Raw genomic sequence first — 14741 nt, 5'->3', positions numbered from 1 at the left:
GGAAGACAGACATTTGTCCTCCCATAGCGAGCCCTAGGCTACCCTCAGCACAGCAGCAGAAAGCCCCTGGCACAACAGAGACCGAGGGAAAGCTCCAAAACATCTAGCCAGTTATGTAGTGTTTGATGGATGCTTTTGTCCCTAATTACTTTTCACCCACTCCTTCCATGTGAGCAAGAGGGGCAAGGGGTAGACCAAATGAGTGAATTATTGAAGTTTTGCTCACACTCCACCCTTTTTGACCGATATATGCATGCATACTGGGCTTAAGTAGTGTTGGAGTCAATCCATGAGAGGTCATTTAAACTGTTGAGCAATTAGTTTTATTTGTCAATGGTGATTCACTGAGGATCTAAAACTGAAGGTCCTCCAGATGTTTGCTTGGTGAGGGCAGATTAATGCTGTGACGCTCTGCTGCTGTGGTGATGGGCTGTGCTGGGGTTTGTGGGATACTGAAGGACTGTTTGTATTTCTCGTGCCTTGTCCTAAAGGCTCCCAACAGCCTACATGGCCTGCAGGGATGGAAGTCAGGGGCTAAAGGGTTAAAGAGGGCAAAAGAGGCTTCTATTCTGTGGCTTTCCCTTCTTGCCTGTGTTCTCTACCCTTTTTCCTCACTCCTGCCTCCACTTTAGACTGCCATCTTTATAAGGACTTCTCATTTAGCCTCTCTTTAACTCTGTTAGCCTGAAGGTAAGTAAGCTCAGTTGTAGCGTGACTACCATTAGAGGTGCAAGAAACACTTGCACTGGGTGTTCATACGTTCTGAGTGTCAGCATGATGCTGAGTTGATTTGTGGAAGTTTTGTGAACGCAGGAGTCCGGCTTAAAGGTGAACCAGCCAGCTTCATTTGCTGTGAGCCTGAATGGGGCAAAGGGCGTCATTGATGCTAAAGTTCACAGCCCATCTGGAGCCCTGGAGGAATGCTGCGTCACTGAAATCGATGAAGGTAACCACGACGGCAGACTACTCTTACTGAATGGATTTGAAAGAACTTGTCTTTGAATGGTCTAGAACATTGGTGCAGGAGCTGCACTTCCGTTTAGCTGCTCTTGCATTTGATTCAGTGCTATTGCGCTAGCATGTTTAGTACCCTCCTCTAGACTGTCTCCTGGGTGTTGTAAAATCGAACTTGACCAGATGTGGAAGGCCTAACATGTATTATTAAAACTGGATTCTTTTGCATTTGAAGTGTTCCAATTTGTGCAATACATTTGCAGCAATGGTGTCTGCAGCATCATTGTAACAGCATTTGCTTTTGTCAATGAGATCAAATTTGAAACCCCTGCAAAACTAAAATGTTGCCTCTCTGGCTTGTACCATAAATGATTCTCAGTAGAACATTGGACAAAGATTCCAGTCACTAACAGTACATGGAATGCCTTGCTCCCTGTCCTGTCCTCTTTACTCACAGACAAGTATGCTGTGAGGTTCATTCCAAGGGAGAATGGCCTGTACCTGATTGATGTAAAGTTCAATGGCTCTCACATCCCCGGAAGCCCCTTCAAGATCCGGGTGGGGGAAATGGGCCAGGCCGGGGACCCGGGTATGGTGTCTGCTTATGGGGCTGGTCTAGAGGGAGGCACAACTGGTAAGTTTATTGGTCTAAATATGGGCTTGTTTGTGTAGACTCCATGAAGGCCTAGATTATATTTTGAACCATAAAATGAGGGTGACCAATTTAAATGTGGTTTGACCCTGTGCTTCTTTCTGTGTAGGGTCTCCATGTGAGTTCATAGTGAACACAAGCTCAGCTGGTCCAGGAGCACTGGCAGTGACTATTGATGGGCCATCTAAGGTGAAGATGGACTGTCAGGAGTGCCCAGAGGGATACAAGGTCACCTACACACCAATGGCACCTGGAAACTACCTAATCTCTATTAAATATGGTGGTCCCTACCACATTGTTGGCAGCCCCTTTAAGGCTAAAATTACTGGTAAGAAATGTATACATCTATTTAATCCATTAGGGGGTTTCTCATGAAATAATTGATGCCCATTCAGTCTTTAAAAAAAAGAGAGAAAGTTTGGTGTCGCATTGATATATTTGGCTCCAGTTGCAGTAAAAAAAAGTGTCCTTTTTGCAGGTTCTCGTTTGGTCAGTAGCCACAGCATGCATGAGACCTCATCAGTGCTGGTTGATCCTGTAGCCCGAAGTATGGCTTCCAGCCAGCAGGCAGTACCAGGCTGGTCTAGCTCTGATGCCAGCCGTGTGGTGGCCAAGGGCCTGGGCCTCTCAAAAGGCTTCATTGGCCAGAAAAATAGCTTCAGCGTAGACTGTAGCAAAGCAGGTACTGTTTATGACCTAATAGTATTATCCCCTCAATATAAATTTTGACTTGAGATGGTTTGCCCATATTTTAAGTTCAACTACTGGTGAGGCAGCTTTGAGATTCTGAATTATTAATGCATTCATTTATTTTTGTGTAAATAGGAAGAAACATGCTGCTGGTTGGAGTGGATGGGCCTAAAGTACCATGTGAAGAGATCCTGGTCAAACACCTGGGCAACCGCCTCTATAATGTGTCCTACCAGCTGAAAGAGAAGGGCGAGTACATCTTGGTGGTGAAATGGGGTGACGATCATATTCCTGGGAGCCCGTTCCACATCACTGTCTAATCATACCCCAGCCAAAGTAGCTGCCATCCATACCCAAGACTTTCTACTCATGTGTCTTAAAGTTAATTGCATAAACACTGAAAGTTCTCTTGCTGTCTCACTCATTGCTCTGTACTGTACTTGCACCCCCTTTTAATTGGTCTGATTGCCCTCCTCTAAGACAGCCAGCCTGTTTTGTTTGCCATGTTCAGTAGTACTGTTTTTTTGCAGGTGCAGGTCATGGTGGCTCTTGTATTTGCCAAGGTTTGCATCAGTGTGTTACTGACTTGTCCCTTACATGATATGGCTGCTACAGTGGGTTTACCTGGTTTCGGATGCCGCTGTTCTCGGAGCTAAACTATTGCAGGTAGCAGAAGGGATAGAAGTATTGCGTCCTTTAGAAAGGGCACAGGTGTTTGTTTCCCAGTGGGTGACGTTTAGTACTTCGTAATGCCTTGTGTGCCTTTTACACAACTGAATTAACACTGGTGCCAGCTTTGTGGGTTAGCCCCATTTCTTTTCCTTTTTTGTTTGGGTGTGTGAATCTTCCTTTTTTTTTTTTTTTTTTTTTTATTGCACTTTTTAGAGCTGAGCATAGTCTCCCTTTTTGTTCTCACTGTTTGAGTGAGAACAGTCCCAGACATCGGACTGAATTCTATGCCAAGGTTCCAATAATTAAATAAAAGGGCAGTTAAGCATGAGTTGTCTGTAGGCATCATGTGCTGTAGGTGAAACATAAGGGAGATGCAATGTCCATGAATTTTTCTTGATTAAAAAAAAAAAAAGTGCTTAATGTTTCAACGTTTCTTTGAAATCACTTGCTGTCATTCATCAACCCTTCAGTTCTGTGCCTGTTTTGGTGTAACCAGTATTCCAGAATTGAGAACTAAACTTGTCTTTAAAAAGAAACAATGAAAGTGTTACAGTATTTTGAACAATAAAGTTGTCCAACCGGTTTCCTTTCTGACCGTTCAGACAAGCTTGTCTTGTTCATCTGTCCATTGATTTGAGTTTTGACTGGTACATTTTGCAAACAAAAATGTGATGACTGGGTTTTGGGTTTTGCTCCTTAATGGTCCAGATTAGCATAAACTGTTTCAGCAGTTGAATAAAATCAGATGTATTAAAATTGCTTTCAACTGTGAAGGTTTTTCTTGTGGGAATTGGAAACTGGTTCTAGTTTTAGCAGATTGACGAAAGCAAATGCTTTAGATGGGCACATTAAGAGACCAACACTAAACACATGGTAACAAACTCCTGAGATCATGTGTAGATGTTCAGAACTCCTGACATTGGATTGGCCTTTTCATTTGTTCAGCTGTGCAAGTCTTTATCTTAAATGCTAACTGATCTAAGGGCTGGTCACTACCATCACCAGCAAACAGAAGTCCCTGCACAAACTTTTATATTTAAAGTTGAGCATACATTGAATTGGTTAAAACAAATCGCTCCATATTCTTACACTGCAATTCCTTTTGCTTTTTTGTTTACCCATCTGCACATTTAAATTCAAGTCTCCTAAGCCCCTTTCGTCCAAGAAAACATGCACATCCCTTCTTGCATGAAGAATTCCATGTAACAATAGCATGGCATTCCATACAACATCTGTTGCCAAGGCCTGTCAATGATTAGAGATGGCAGTTAGTCGTGATCGCCATGAGTAACCAGTTACATTTTCTCAATTGCATGTACTTAAAACCTTTTGATTTGGAATTGTATTTTTCATAACCTAAGCCTCAATTTCAGGTGTATATTTGAAGAAAAGTAATCAGGTTTTAGTCATCCTGGGTGTGTGCTGTTGGCTACTGCATCCAAACTGCTTGTGTTGTTCCCCCTCATATTCTGCTTGTTCTAAGAAGCTAAGAGTTTTTTAATACTAGTCAATTTTTGGTTAGGCTGCCTGTACTTCTGATTGAGCCATCATATAATTGAAGTTGTTGCTTGAGGAGTTTCACCCTCTACCTCTTAGAGCCTACCTATGAATAAAGTAAACAAACCAAAAATATATAATACATATTATGGGGGGGTTTATAGCAAACGTTCATATTTAATGTTTATTTTACTATTATTAATTAGCTCCCTCATACTAAAGGATAATACCTTTTTTTTTTTCAGGCTGTGCAGACATGAAATACCTTTTTTTTTTTGTAAGTGGAGTGACATCTGTGTAAAGGGAAACTTATTCATTAGGAGAAAATTATACAGTTGTTGCTATGGGATGTTAGCGGGAGATAGTTGTGTGCAAGATGTACCTTAGCAGACTTGGAGGGGTTGAAACTGAGGCAGCGTGATGGTATTTAACTTCAGAACTAAAGGCGTGTGGTACTGAGACTGCTGCCTAAGTCAGATTTAGTCCACAAATAAGAGTTGGACTTCCCTTCTGATAATGGCAATGGTGTGTTGCGGGAGTTGACCCTCAGGAAAAAGAGCAAACAGGTAGTGAATCAAAGCATTTTGTTTTGGGATTCAGAGATGAGAATGCATTTCACAAATGCATGAAGTGAAATGTGGCTATTTTACTGAAACAATCCGTACAGTAGGTGTGGGTTGCATAAGACGTTTTATGGTGCATGCGGTAAAATGTAGTCTGCTTTAATGTGTGTATTATGGAGGCCCTATCGCTTGTAAATCTGGAGACTAAATATCTCATATGCCCAGGTCTAAGATGTAATACTGCACGTGTCAAAACAGCCACAACAAAAATGGTGCTTAAGTTTTGAGTTGCTCAAAGATGACTTCCCGAAATCACCGATGTGGAAAAACTAGCCTATGGGAATATAATTTTGGCGCTTGAAACAGCAACTTCAGGGCGTCTCCCATGTCGTCACTTCACCGGAGACCCAGCACTGGAAAGCTAGCTTGGAAAGTTAGCACTGCTAACTGAAAAGCGCGGACAGGTGAGTGAATTGTTGAAATCCACGCCTTGCTTGATGCTTTGAGAAGCGTGGAATAAACCGCAATCTGTTATTTTGTTTGGCCAGTTTATCTTTCTGTTCGTCCTTTAAGATGATTTTTCAGCTTTTATATTTGTGCCCTACTGTTTTAGCTGGAATTGGATAGCTAGGTTAACATTTGCTAGCAGACGTACTAAATTCAGGATTTATTTTGTTCATAAAGCCAACTGAACTCTTTTATTATGGTGTAGATCAGCAGATTGTTTCTAAAAGTCACGATCCCCTTTTCTACTTCTTCAGTGTATTAAGTACCGTGCAACTGCAATCTAAACGTGCTGCGCGCATGTGTAAAGAACCTTCAGGTCCAGATGTTTTACGTTGTAGTTGATCCTTCCTTTTCCACGTTTTGGGTAATGCTTGAAACAATGTTGAAGGTCCAATGACGCTGAGCGTTATTCTATACGCTTATGTTATTGTTACACTTGTACAGTTTACCAAGCAAGGCAGTAGCAGGTTTTTTTTTTTTTGGTTGTTCACTATTTTCCGTATTTCGTACTTGGCAACCTAAAATCTCAGAAAACATGCGGACAAGAGGGTCGCGTTTGGGCCCTCCCACAGAAAAAAACCCCAAACAAACAAGCTTCGATTATTATTTTCTGGTAACTTACTGTAGGCCTATGAAAATAGATTTGCAACTTCGGTCTGGCTCAAACGCTCTCAAATGACACTGCTGCTAGGGGCACAACGGCATCACCCATTTTCGATGCTTCACCGCCATACGTCACCACGGTGTTAGGCCAGCCGTTCCAAACCGTTTCAGGACGGAAGCGCACTTTTGCCAATTTGGACACGTTGTTGCCTGGTTTGGAGACTTTTTATGTCCCATTATTTAAAAAAGGTCCTCAGCCACAAATGTATGTATTTATTTATTTATTTAGCAGACATCACTTGCGCTCACGTAACAACTGTAGGGTATGCGAGGTCAGCACCAGGTCCAGTCGGGCGTCATATGACACTTTATTAAAATTTGGCCATAGCATTCACAACATAGTTAACTTCATCAATTACGTAAATAAAAAGATTATATAATTTCGTGAACAACTATCCCACGAGTATGGGGGACGAAATGACACAGTGACGCAGGCCTAAGCGTAGATAAAAAAGTTCAATCAATAAATAAAAGTGCAATCAGCTGTACATTTGGTAAAATTCACCTCCCATTTCAGCACATAAGATGAAACATAAATTCCACATGAAGTTTTGTGCTTTCAGGCAGTATGAAGAACATCACTCGATTACTCCCCTTTCCGTCTAACTGAAGCTTGTGCAGGAACATGTTAGTTCCTGCATGTACCCATATAATTATTTGTTTGCTATTGACTGAAATGTGAAGAATATTCTTTTAGCATTTTATTTTAATGGTCAGTGCTTCTACATCTACAATTAAAGAGGCCATAAACATAGATAAAATATATTATTAGATATTGTTTTGACTGTTTTTTTTTCCTGTTGATTGAATAGGAATATGTATAAAATGACTAAAAATCTATTTATTTACATCATGCAGTTGTTGTGGACAAGGGTTTATTTTTTATAGGCTACTAATCTACACATCTTGGTCCAGTCTTTTTTTCACTGGATAAAAAAAATTCCATCACAAATGCATGTTTAGCACACTGATTAGGCTAGATTATTGCAATATGGCATGTAGGTCTATGAAATTTGCTTCATTTGATGCAAACAAAAACGTATTTGCTGTTGCTTTCTGTGGCTTTTGGGCTTCAAACGCACAAATGGTCACCACATGTTTTTTCATCTGGTATAGTTCTTTACTGTAAAAGAAAACATTCTGCTTTATTTGAAGTAAACAACAACAAACACTGTGCTTCATAAAACAACTAAGAATCACATTTTAAATACAGCAAAAGTGTGGACACATCCTATATGTAAACTAATTCCCTATAAAAATTACCTACTGAGAATAAGTTCTGTGCACACATCACAATCAGATTTTGAATGATATTTTAGACAAAGTACGAGGGTAAACAATTCGTAGAAATCAGTTTCTCAAATTTTTTTTAGCTCACCCCTTTTTAAATCTTTCCCTCAAAACATTTGCATGTAATTGACTTTTTGCATGTAACTGACTCTTTGCATGTAATTGACGCTTATCACCCAATGTGTAATTTGAAGTTGCAGTCATGTCCTCACTGAGTGGCAAGTCTGCTGAAGAGCTCTGTCAACTTTTGGATGAGCATGGAATCAACCATGGACCCATTGTTGGTAAATGAGCTAAAAATGTTGATATATTTTTAGTTTTGAAATGGCCGAAGCTCATGTTTCTGATGTATTAACTGTGTTGAGATGTAAAAAGGAGGAAATTCTCTCTGTCCAGACTCCACCAGGAAGCTTTATGAGAAGAAATTAAAAGAAGCCCTGGCCAAAGCCACAAAGTCATCTCCTGATAAGACGTACTACAGAGAAGAACGTAATAGCCTAATTAATTAGGAATAAGATATTTAAAACATCATTCACCAATTTTGGTGACTGGTTCTGAAGTAATGCACTCCTGAAAAAATGTGCCTCATTTTTCCACAGAGGAAGAAGTCACGTATGTTACTTATCATCCACCAGTAAGTACAGCAGCAGTGTCTAAGGTACAGTTGCATCAGACTTGAACTGATTTGTACATGGATCTAAGGTCTGCCATGTTTTACATTGCAGGTGAGGCATGAAGTCTTTGGGGATGTGTGAGTACAATATTTTAGAGGGCATGTTGTTTGCAAACGTCTTGTTGTTTTTTAATATGGTTCTAGTTTGTGTTAAACTAATTATATAGGCAAATAATTATGTTCTGCCTTTCAATTAGGAGGCAATTTTTCAGTGTGAAGTAACTTATTACTGTGAAGTAACATTGAAATACATCTTTACAGAACAAGGAGATCAAGGACAACTGAGTTTGCTGAAGATGCAAGCAGAGCATATGAGTGAGTCTTTAACATCTATCATAGCTAAACCAAACCCATACATAGGTAGATTACAAAAGTGAGTTAATTTTTCAGTAGCTCGTTTATGCTGGCAACTACCAAATACTGCTTAGATTCACCAAGCTTCCATTTCCTGACAACATTCTGTAATCTTGTGCTCGGAGTTCACCACTCATCTGCATCCATATGTCCCCATCCCTAATGCTGCTTGGAAAAAATAATTGAAACCTTTTCTATATCCATCAAAAAGGCCTATCACCAGTCGTACTCAAACAACCTACCAGAGTACACCCCACTCTAGATCAACAGCCTACACAACCAAATCCGGCCAACAGGATGCTAAACCACTGGTGGCTAAATCTGAGAGGAGTAAATCTGAGGGTGCTCCAGGATGGCTGCGGGTCTTGGTGTTTGTTATTGTTGCAGTATTTCTTTACTATGTGTACTCAAACATGGAGTCTGTTGAGAAAAGCCCCTTTAATACAATTGATGGGTAGGTTATTTACTACATATTCCTGACATAGGAAGACACACACACACACACATACATATATATATATATATATATATATATATATATATATATATATATATATAGAGAGAGAGAGAGAGAGAGAGAGAGAGAGAGAGAGAGAGAGAGGAGAGCATGGAATCAAGCCATTATATACATATAGTCCTTGAATTTAAATCCATGGCATGATTTCAGTTTCCAGAGGGTATATTACAAGCAAGCACAATTATTAGGTGTAGTAGAATCATGAATATATTTCAACATGGAACATAAAATGAGGGACATTAATATATGGGAAGCAAACTGAATGAACATCAGGGATGAAAATGTAAAAGTGCATTAGTGTTGTTTAAATGCATTTTTGCATGCTTTTCATAACTAAGATTATAAGGATGTGCAGAATTTTAATTACAATACAGAACAGAGTTTTAGAAAAATACTTAATGCTTCATGACATTTTCAATTGTTTACAACCTTTTGAATATCAGGAAAACCTAAATTAGCTAATATTGTGTTAGAGTTATTGGATTATAAACGGAAACAAAACATCAGAAACGTACAATTTGTTATCTTTGCATAATGTCACAATTTGGGTACAAAATTTATTTAATTTAGATGTGCTATGAAGTCTTTATGGTAATTTAAAGATATAACTTAGTACATTTACTGCTTAAATATGCTGAAATTTGCTTGTGAGTGCTTTAACACACCCACTCGCCCCTAATTAGGAACTCAACACTAATCCTGGGTAGGACACCAGTTTTGTCTCAGCTGCAAGTTCTTTGTGGCATCGATTCCACAAGGTGTTGGAAACATTCCTTTAATATTTTGGTCCATGCTGACATGATTGACATAATTATGTAATTGATGCAGATTTGTCAGCAGCACATATATGCGCTGAATATTCCATTGCATCAACAGCCATGTCATGGTCAAAACCAATCAAAACCACGTTTTCCCCCCATTCTGATTATAGCTCTTCACCCAGGTTTGTGACTTTACGCATTGCCTTGCTGCCACATGATTGGCTGATTACAAAATCTCATGAATAAGCAGTTGTACAGGTGTTCCTAAAAAGTAGCCAGTGAGTGTATAACACTAGTTTTGTAAACTTCATAAAGAATTATGTTGCTTGAAGTAACTCCCTTTGGTATCTTTTATATATGCATACACTGTGTGTATATATTGTGGCGTCTAATGATCCTAGTCTGAAAAAGTAGTGATTGAAAGTGTTTGCATACTAAAATTCAGTGAAAGATATGCTCTGAATGTGTTTTAATGAAATGGCATTAAAGAGATAAAGAAAATATTAATAGACACGCAAAGCTAAACTTTCACACGACTAAACGTTGCCAAATAAATGTGATTTGGTTTTTGTACAAAAACATTTGTCTTTGAAAAATGTTTGTTTTCAAATAAAATAAGAAAATGTGATTCAGTTGTATGTCTTAGAACAGTACATGACTAATTTTCATTTTGTTGTAACTTAGCACCTACTACTTAAACTCTGTAGGGACCTATCAGATTATGAATAACCTTGCTGGAATGTGTTAGAATGTGGCAGGTCATATTCCCCATCAGACGATGTTTCATGAAAGGCTCATTCATGTCATTTTAATTGGGAACAAAGTCAGAGTATATACACAAAGTATGGCCAGAGGGAGAGGCATGTGAAATCTGAATAAAGCCCAGTGTAATCTTCCCTTACATCTGGTACACCTGAGGAAAGGCAGTAAGTGTCATTACATGATTCCTGAAACAGAACGTGGCATGTTCAGATAAGTGAGCTCACAAAGTCATCTTTTATGCTTAAAGAGTAAACCCTAGGGAAATAGTTTGGCTTGGAAATATTTTCTGAGCTCTACTTCCATGCAGGTGCAATGGTATCTGGTGCAATGAGACCATAAACTAAAACTAAAATATGAATTTATACAAGAAATATATTTATAAGCAATATGCTCCTCAGTCCTGAGACTGCCCACTTGCAACAAACCATGTTGAGTTCAGCCTTTAAAATGGCATAATGCAACATAATACCAAAAAATAAGTAAAATTAAAAAAAGATTTGCTTGGAGACAGGGTTATCCAGTGTCCAGTATACTGGACATTTGGAACTAAGGGCATCTCAAAGAGTTAGAAAAATTAACATATATTATTACCAGTTTAACAAGTCAAAGCAAACATTGTACATTTTCTGTTTACTGTAAGCAGAATCACATGGTTTTTTAAATAAATCATACTGGTTACACAGAAAAAACATTTTGCAAATCATTCTGATTGTTTTAAAACAATTTTCAAAAATCCTCCATTGAAACATTGTACACAACATATTCCTAAAACATTCTCAAAACATACAGTACAGAATGTTTATGCAATTTTATTTTAGAACAAAACATCTACAAACATTTCTAACTCTGCTGCAGGCCCCCCCCCCCCCCAAAACAAAAATTCTAAAGCACATTCTAGATCTGAGCTACTTAAAGGAGAAGATCTCTCTACTACTCTGGCTCACATAGAAGTCTTAATGCTTATTGTTTCTTCCTCAGAAGAACTTGTGTATGATGATAATGAACTGCAGCCACTAATTCTTTGTTCACTTCACTGGGAGACAATAAGGTTCCCACTCATGCTGGTTCTCCTCCACCCTCCTGCATCTCACTGGAGGCTGCACAGCTTGGTGCAGGCCTTGATGTGACTGGTGAGAGTACAGCATGTAACTCACACTCCTTGCTAGCCACTATCTGAGGAATTTTTGTTTGGTTTATTTTCTTATTCCCAAGAAGGACAGTGACTTACACCCACTTCTAGATCTATATGGGTTAAATTATCTTCTTAAAATGCTTCCATTCTACATGTTGTATATAGCAGATGTTCTGAAATTGATAGACCGAATGGTTTACGACTCAACTTGCAGGATGCTTATTTTCATATCCCCATAATGCAGGCTCATCGTTGTTTCCTAAATTGTACTTTCCAGGACAATCTTGTTCAGTTTAAGGTCTCTGTCTCTAGCCTGAAGAATTTTCTCCAGATGCATGCAAGCAGCTGTCCCCTCTACTGGAAACTGGTATCAAAATTTTACTCTATCTGGATTACTGGCATGTTTGCTCCCCAACTCAACAGTGTACTCTTATAAACAGTGAGCTGCAGCTCCACATCAGTCTACTCAGTACTAGTACTGTATTCTCAGCCCATGACGCTACCGTGGTGCATAGAGGACATTTTAACCCTGGTAGCACAAATCACTAGGGCTGTGGCATCCGTTTCTGTTCTGCAGGGAGTGCTTTCAGCAGCCATTGCAGATTTGGATAACAACTTGGCCTCAAACCAGTTAAGAACAAAAATACAACAGTAACTATCAAGCAGACTGCTTTGTGGCAGCATGCAATTCTGACAGCAGGGGTTCAATTGGGATCTGCCTCCATACACAGAGAAGTACTAAACACTAATACTTCACTCATGGGCTAGGGAGCAGCGTGGCAACACAGAGCAATTTGTGGCTTATGGAGTCCACACCACACCTGAACACAAATCTCTTGGCGCAAATAGTGTTGATGGGTCCACACCACTTTCTGCCAAGGCTGAAGGTCGCCATGTCCTCATTCAGTCAATGTTATGACAGTATGCAACGTCAACCACCAGGGTGGAACCCATTCACTATTAGCTCTGAAACTGATGCATCACTTACTGAAGTGGGCATTCCCCATGTTACTCTCTTAAGAGCAGGTTCATCTGTACTCTGAACTCTACCAGACTCTGTCAAGATGTCAACCCAGGGAAGTGTGTTGTGTTAGATTTGTAGTAGATATGCTGAAGCATCAGTGGATCTCTTTGCCATTAAAAAGACCACACACTATAACCAGTGGTTCGGTCACCCAGGTGTGGAAGTGGCTGCAGACGCATGGCTTTCGGACTGGGTAGCTCAAGTTATTACAGACTGATCAGAAAGCAGGTATACACCCTGGTAATGTGGTATGCCACTCAACTATGATGCTGAAGGACCTCTAAGCTGCTGTTATAGAAGCCCTGCTCTCTGATATTTGCACATTAGCCACTTATTCATCTTCATCCCCTTTCACAAGGTTTTATAGCATCAATCTGGCTTCACCTACAGACTTGAGTGCTTTTGTCCTGTCAGCCATTAATCAGCATTGATAGAGAGACCATGTCCTCATTACTGTGCTGGTATGTAGTCATCTATAGGCTAATCCACCCTCTGGTGGTCAGGAAGCATGAAATAGAATGCTACTTCAAATGTACCTGTGATTCTATGAATGCCATATGACCAGCAGAGCCACTTGTCAATCAGACACTGTGTGGCGTGACTGCAAATTTCCGGGATGAACAATGGATGACGATACCTTTTATAGCATAGGCTAGGTCTCGTGTGACATGTATCAATTCATGCCAAGTGCCAGGGAATGTATCCATAGTACAAGCCACCCCCTGGCAGTTATCCATCATTCATAGAATCACAGGTAACATTTTGTTTACTTAAAATTAGGTTTTATAGTCACCATCTATTAAAGTATTAAAACACTCAATATATTTAATTACTGAATTTAGTGCTTTGGACCCCAAAGGCTGAATTAAATTTTGCCAGTGAAAATAATAGGAAAGGAAGAACACTGAAATGGAAGTGCAAACTTACCCTTGAAGATGAGAAGGCCAACAATAATCTGCAGTGATTGACAGAGTGATGGGAGCAGTGAGAGGGATGTAGCAGTGGTAGAGAGGCCCCTTGTGGAGCATAGTCTTGAACTGAGAGGAGCTGGCCATTAGCACCGCCACATCCAGCATGCTCTGCACCACACTCTTTGAAGCATAATGGTTTAATGTCTTGCTGGAGCTCTCTTGCCTGGCCTTGAGACTATGAAGGATGAATTATGCAGTAAAGGAAATGACTACTGTGGACGTTTTAAGAACTTAAAACCTCACTCTCTGAATAGCTCAAACATTTTAGAAGCAAACATGACCAATACAGCACTATAACCAAGAACACTATAAAAATATTTCCTTGTAATAACTGATAAAAAAAAAAAGGTTTGCTCAACTTGTTATAGCAAAATCATAAAATCATTTAAGAGCATTAATCCAGGTGCATCTACAAATCAGAAATTCAAAGGAAGAAACACGGGGACAAAGACTAGCATGCTCAATTCAGAGGACCTTTTCAGCAGGAGCAATTGTCACCTCAGTGCTACATTTGAGATGCTCTGAAATGAGCATGGACAAACAAAAATGAATCCACTTAAAATACAATACTTCATTAGTTCTACTGAAAAGGAAGAAACTAAAAAAGGGTGTTCATTTTTAATATTCACTGTCAATCTTACATCTGTACTCATATTTTTGCTTATATTATTTATAGCCAACACCACTTACAAAGTCACAAAGGTACATGGCCTACTTGCATCTATACCTACTAATGTCTGCAGAGAAACCCACTCCTTTGTACATTCATCACTCTCTAGCCATACTGTATGCATGGAAACAGTCTTTATCCAGACTGTTGCAGTCTATGTGAGGAGCACAAGGAAAACCATTTCAGTGTTTGTTCATCTGCAAATTAGCCCCGACTACTAAATTTACCCAACTTGCAAGGTGAGAAGCAATTTTACAGTTCTGCCTGTGAATCTTTACAGTTCACTAATTATTTATATCTTAGGTTTGGAAATGACCCATTCAATCTTCCAGTTTAACTGCACAAGTGAAGAGGCAGATATGTACTTTGGAACAGGACAGTATGTCAGC

General features: G+C 39.5%; 2 protein-coding genes across 5 annotated transcripts in view; both read left to right on the top strand.

Annotated features, from left to right (window-relative positions):
- The window catches only part of flna (filamin A, alpha (actin binding protein 280)), a 30391-nt gene extending 26664 nt beyond the window's left edge, over positions 1-3727 (top strand). For all 3 annotated transcript variants that reach the window (XM_026998220.2, XM_026998221.2, XM_026998219.2), the window contains 5 exons: positions 814-946; positions 1412-1588; positions 1716-1934; positions 2085-2288; positions 2432-3727. In XM_026998220.2, the coding sequence (XP_026854021.2) occupies positions 814-946; positions 1412-1588; positions 1716-1934; positions 2085-2288; positions 2432-2616 (918 nt within the window). In that variant the 3' untranslated portion in view covers positions 2617-3727. The remainder of the gene's footprint in view (positions 1-813; positions 947-1411; positions 1589-1715; positions 1935-2084; positions 2289-2431) is intronic.
- Positions 3728-5426: 1699 nt separating this feature from the next.
- On the top strand, positions 5427-9019 carry emd (emerin (Emery-Dreifuss muscular dystrophy)). Of its 2 annotated transcripts, none has more exons than XM_026998089.2 (7): positions 5427-5492; positions 7683-7772; positions 7885-7977; positions 8088-8122; positions 8214-8239; positions 8423-8476; positions 8727-9019. In XM_026998089.2, the coding sequence occupies exons 2-7, from the start codon at positions 7691-7693 to the stop codon at positions 8971-8973; spliced, it is 537 nt and encodes a 178-aa protein (XP_026853890.1). In that variant the 5' UTR covers positions 5427-5492; positions 7683-7690; the 3' UTR covers positions 8974-9019. The 2 variants fall into 2 exon arrangements, with proteins under 2 accessions (XP_026853890.1, XP_026853891.1); XM_026998090.2 differs by having other exon boundaries at positions 5431-5492; positions 7689-7772.
- The last annotated feature ends 5722 nt before the right edge of the window (positions 9020-14741 follow it).

The sequence above is a fragment of the Electrophorus electricus genome, chromosome 24, assembly GCF_013358815.1.
Source record: "Electrophorus electricus isolate fEleEle1 chromosome 24, fEleEle1.pri, whole genome shotgun sequence".
Lineage (NCBI taxonomy): Eukaryota > Metazoa > Chordata > Actinopteri > Gymnotiformes > Gymnotidae > Electrophorus > Electrophorus electricus.
This window is presented reverse-complemented; position numbering and strand designations above follow the sequence as displayed.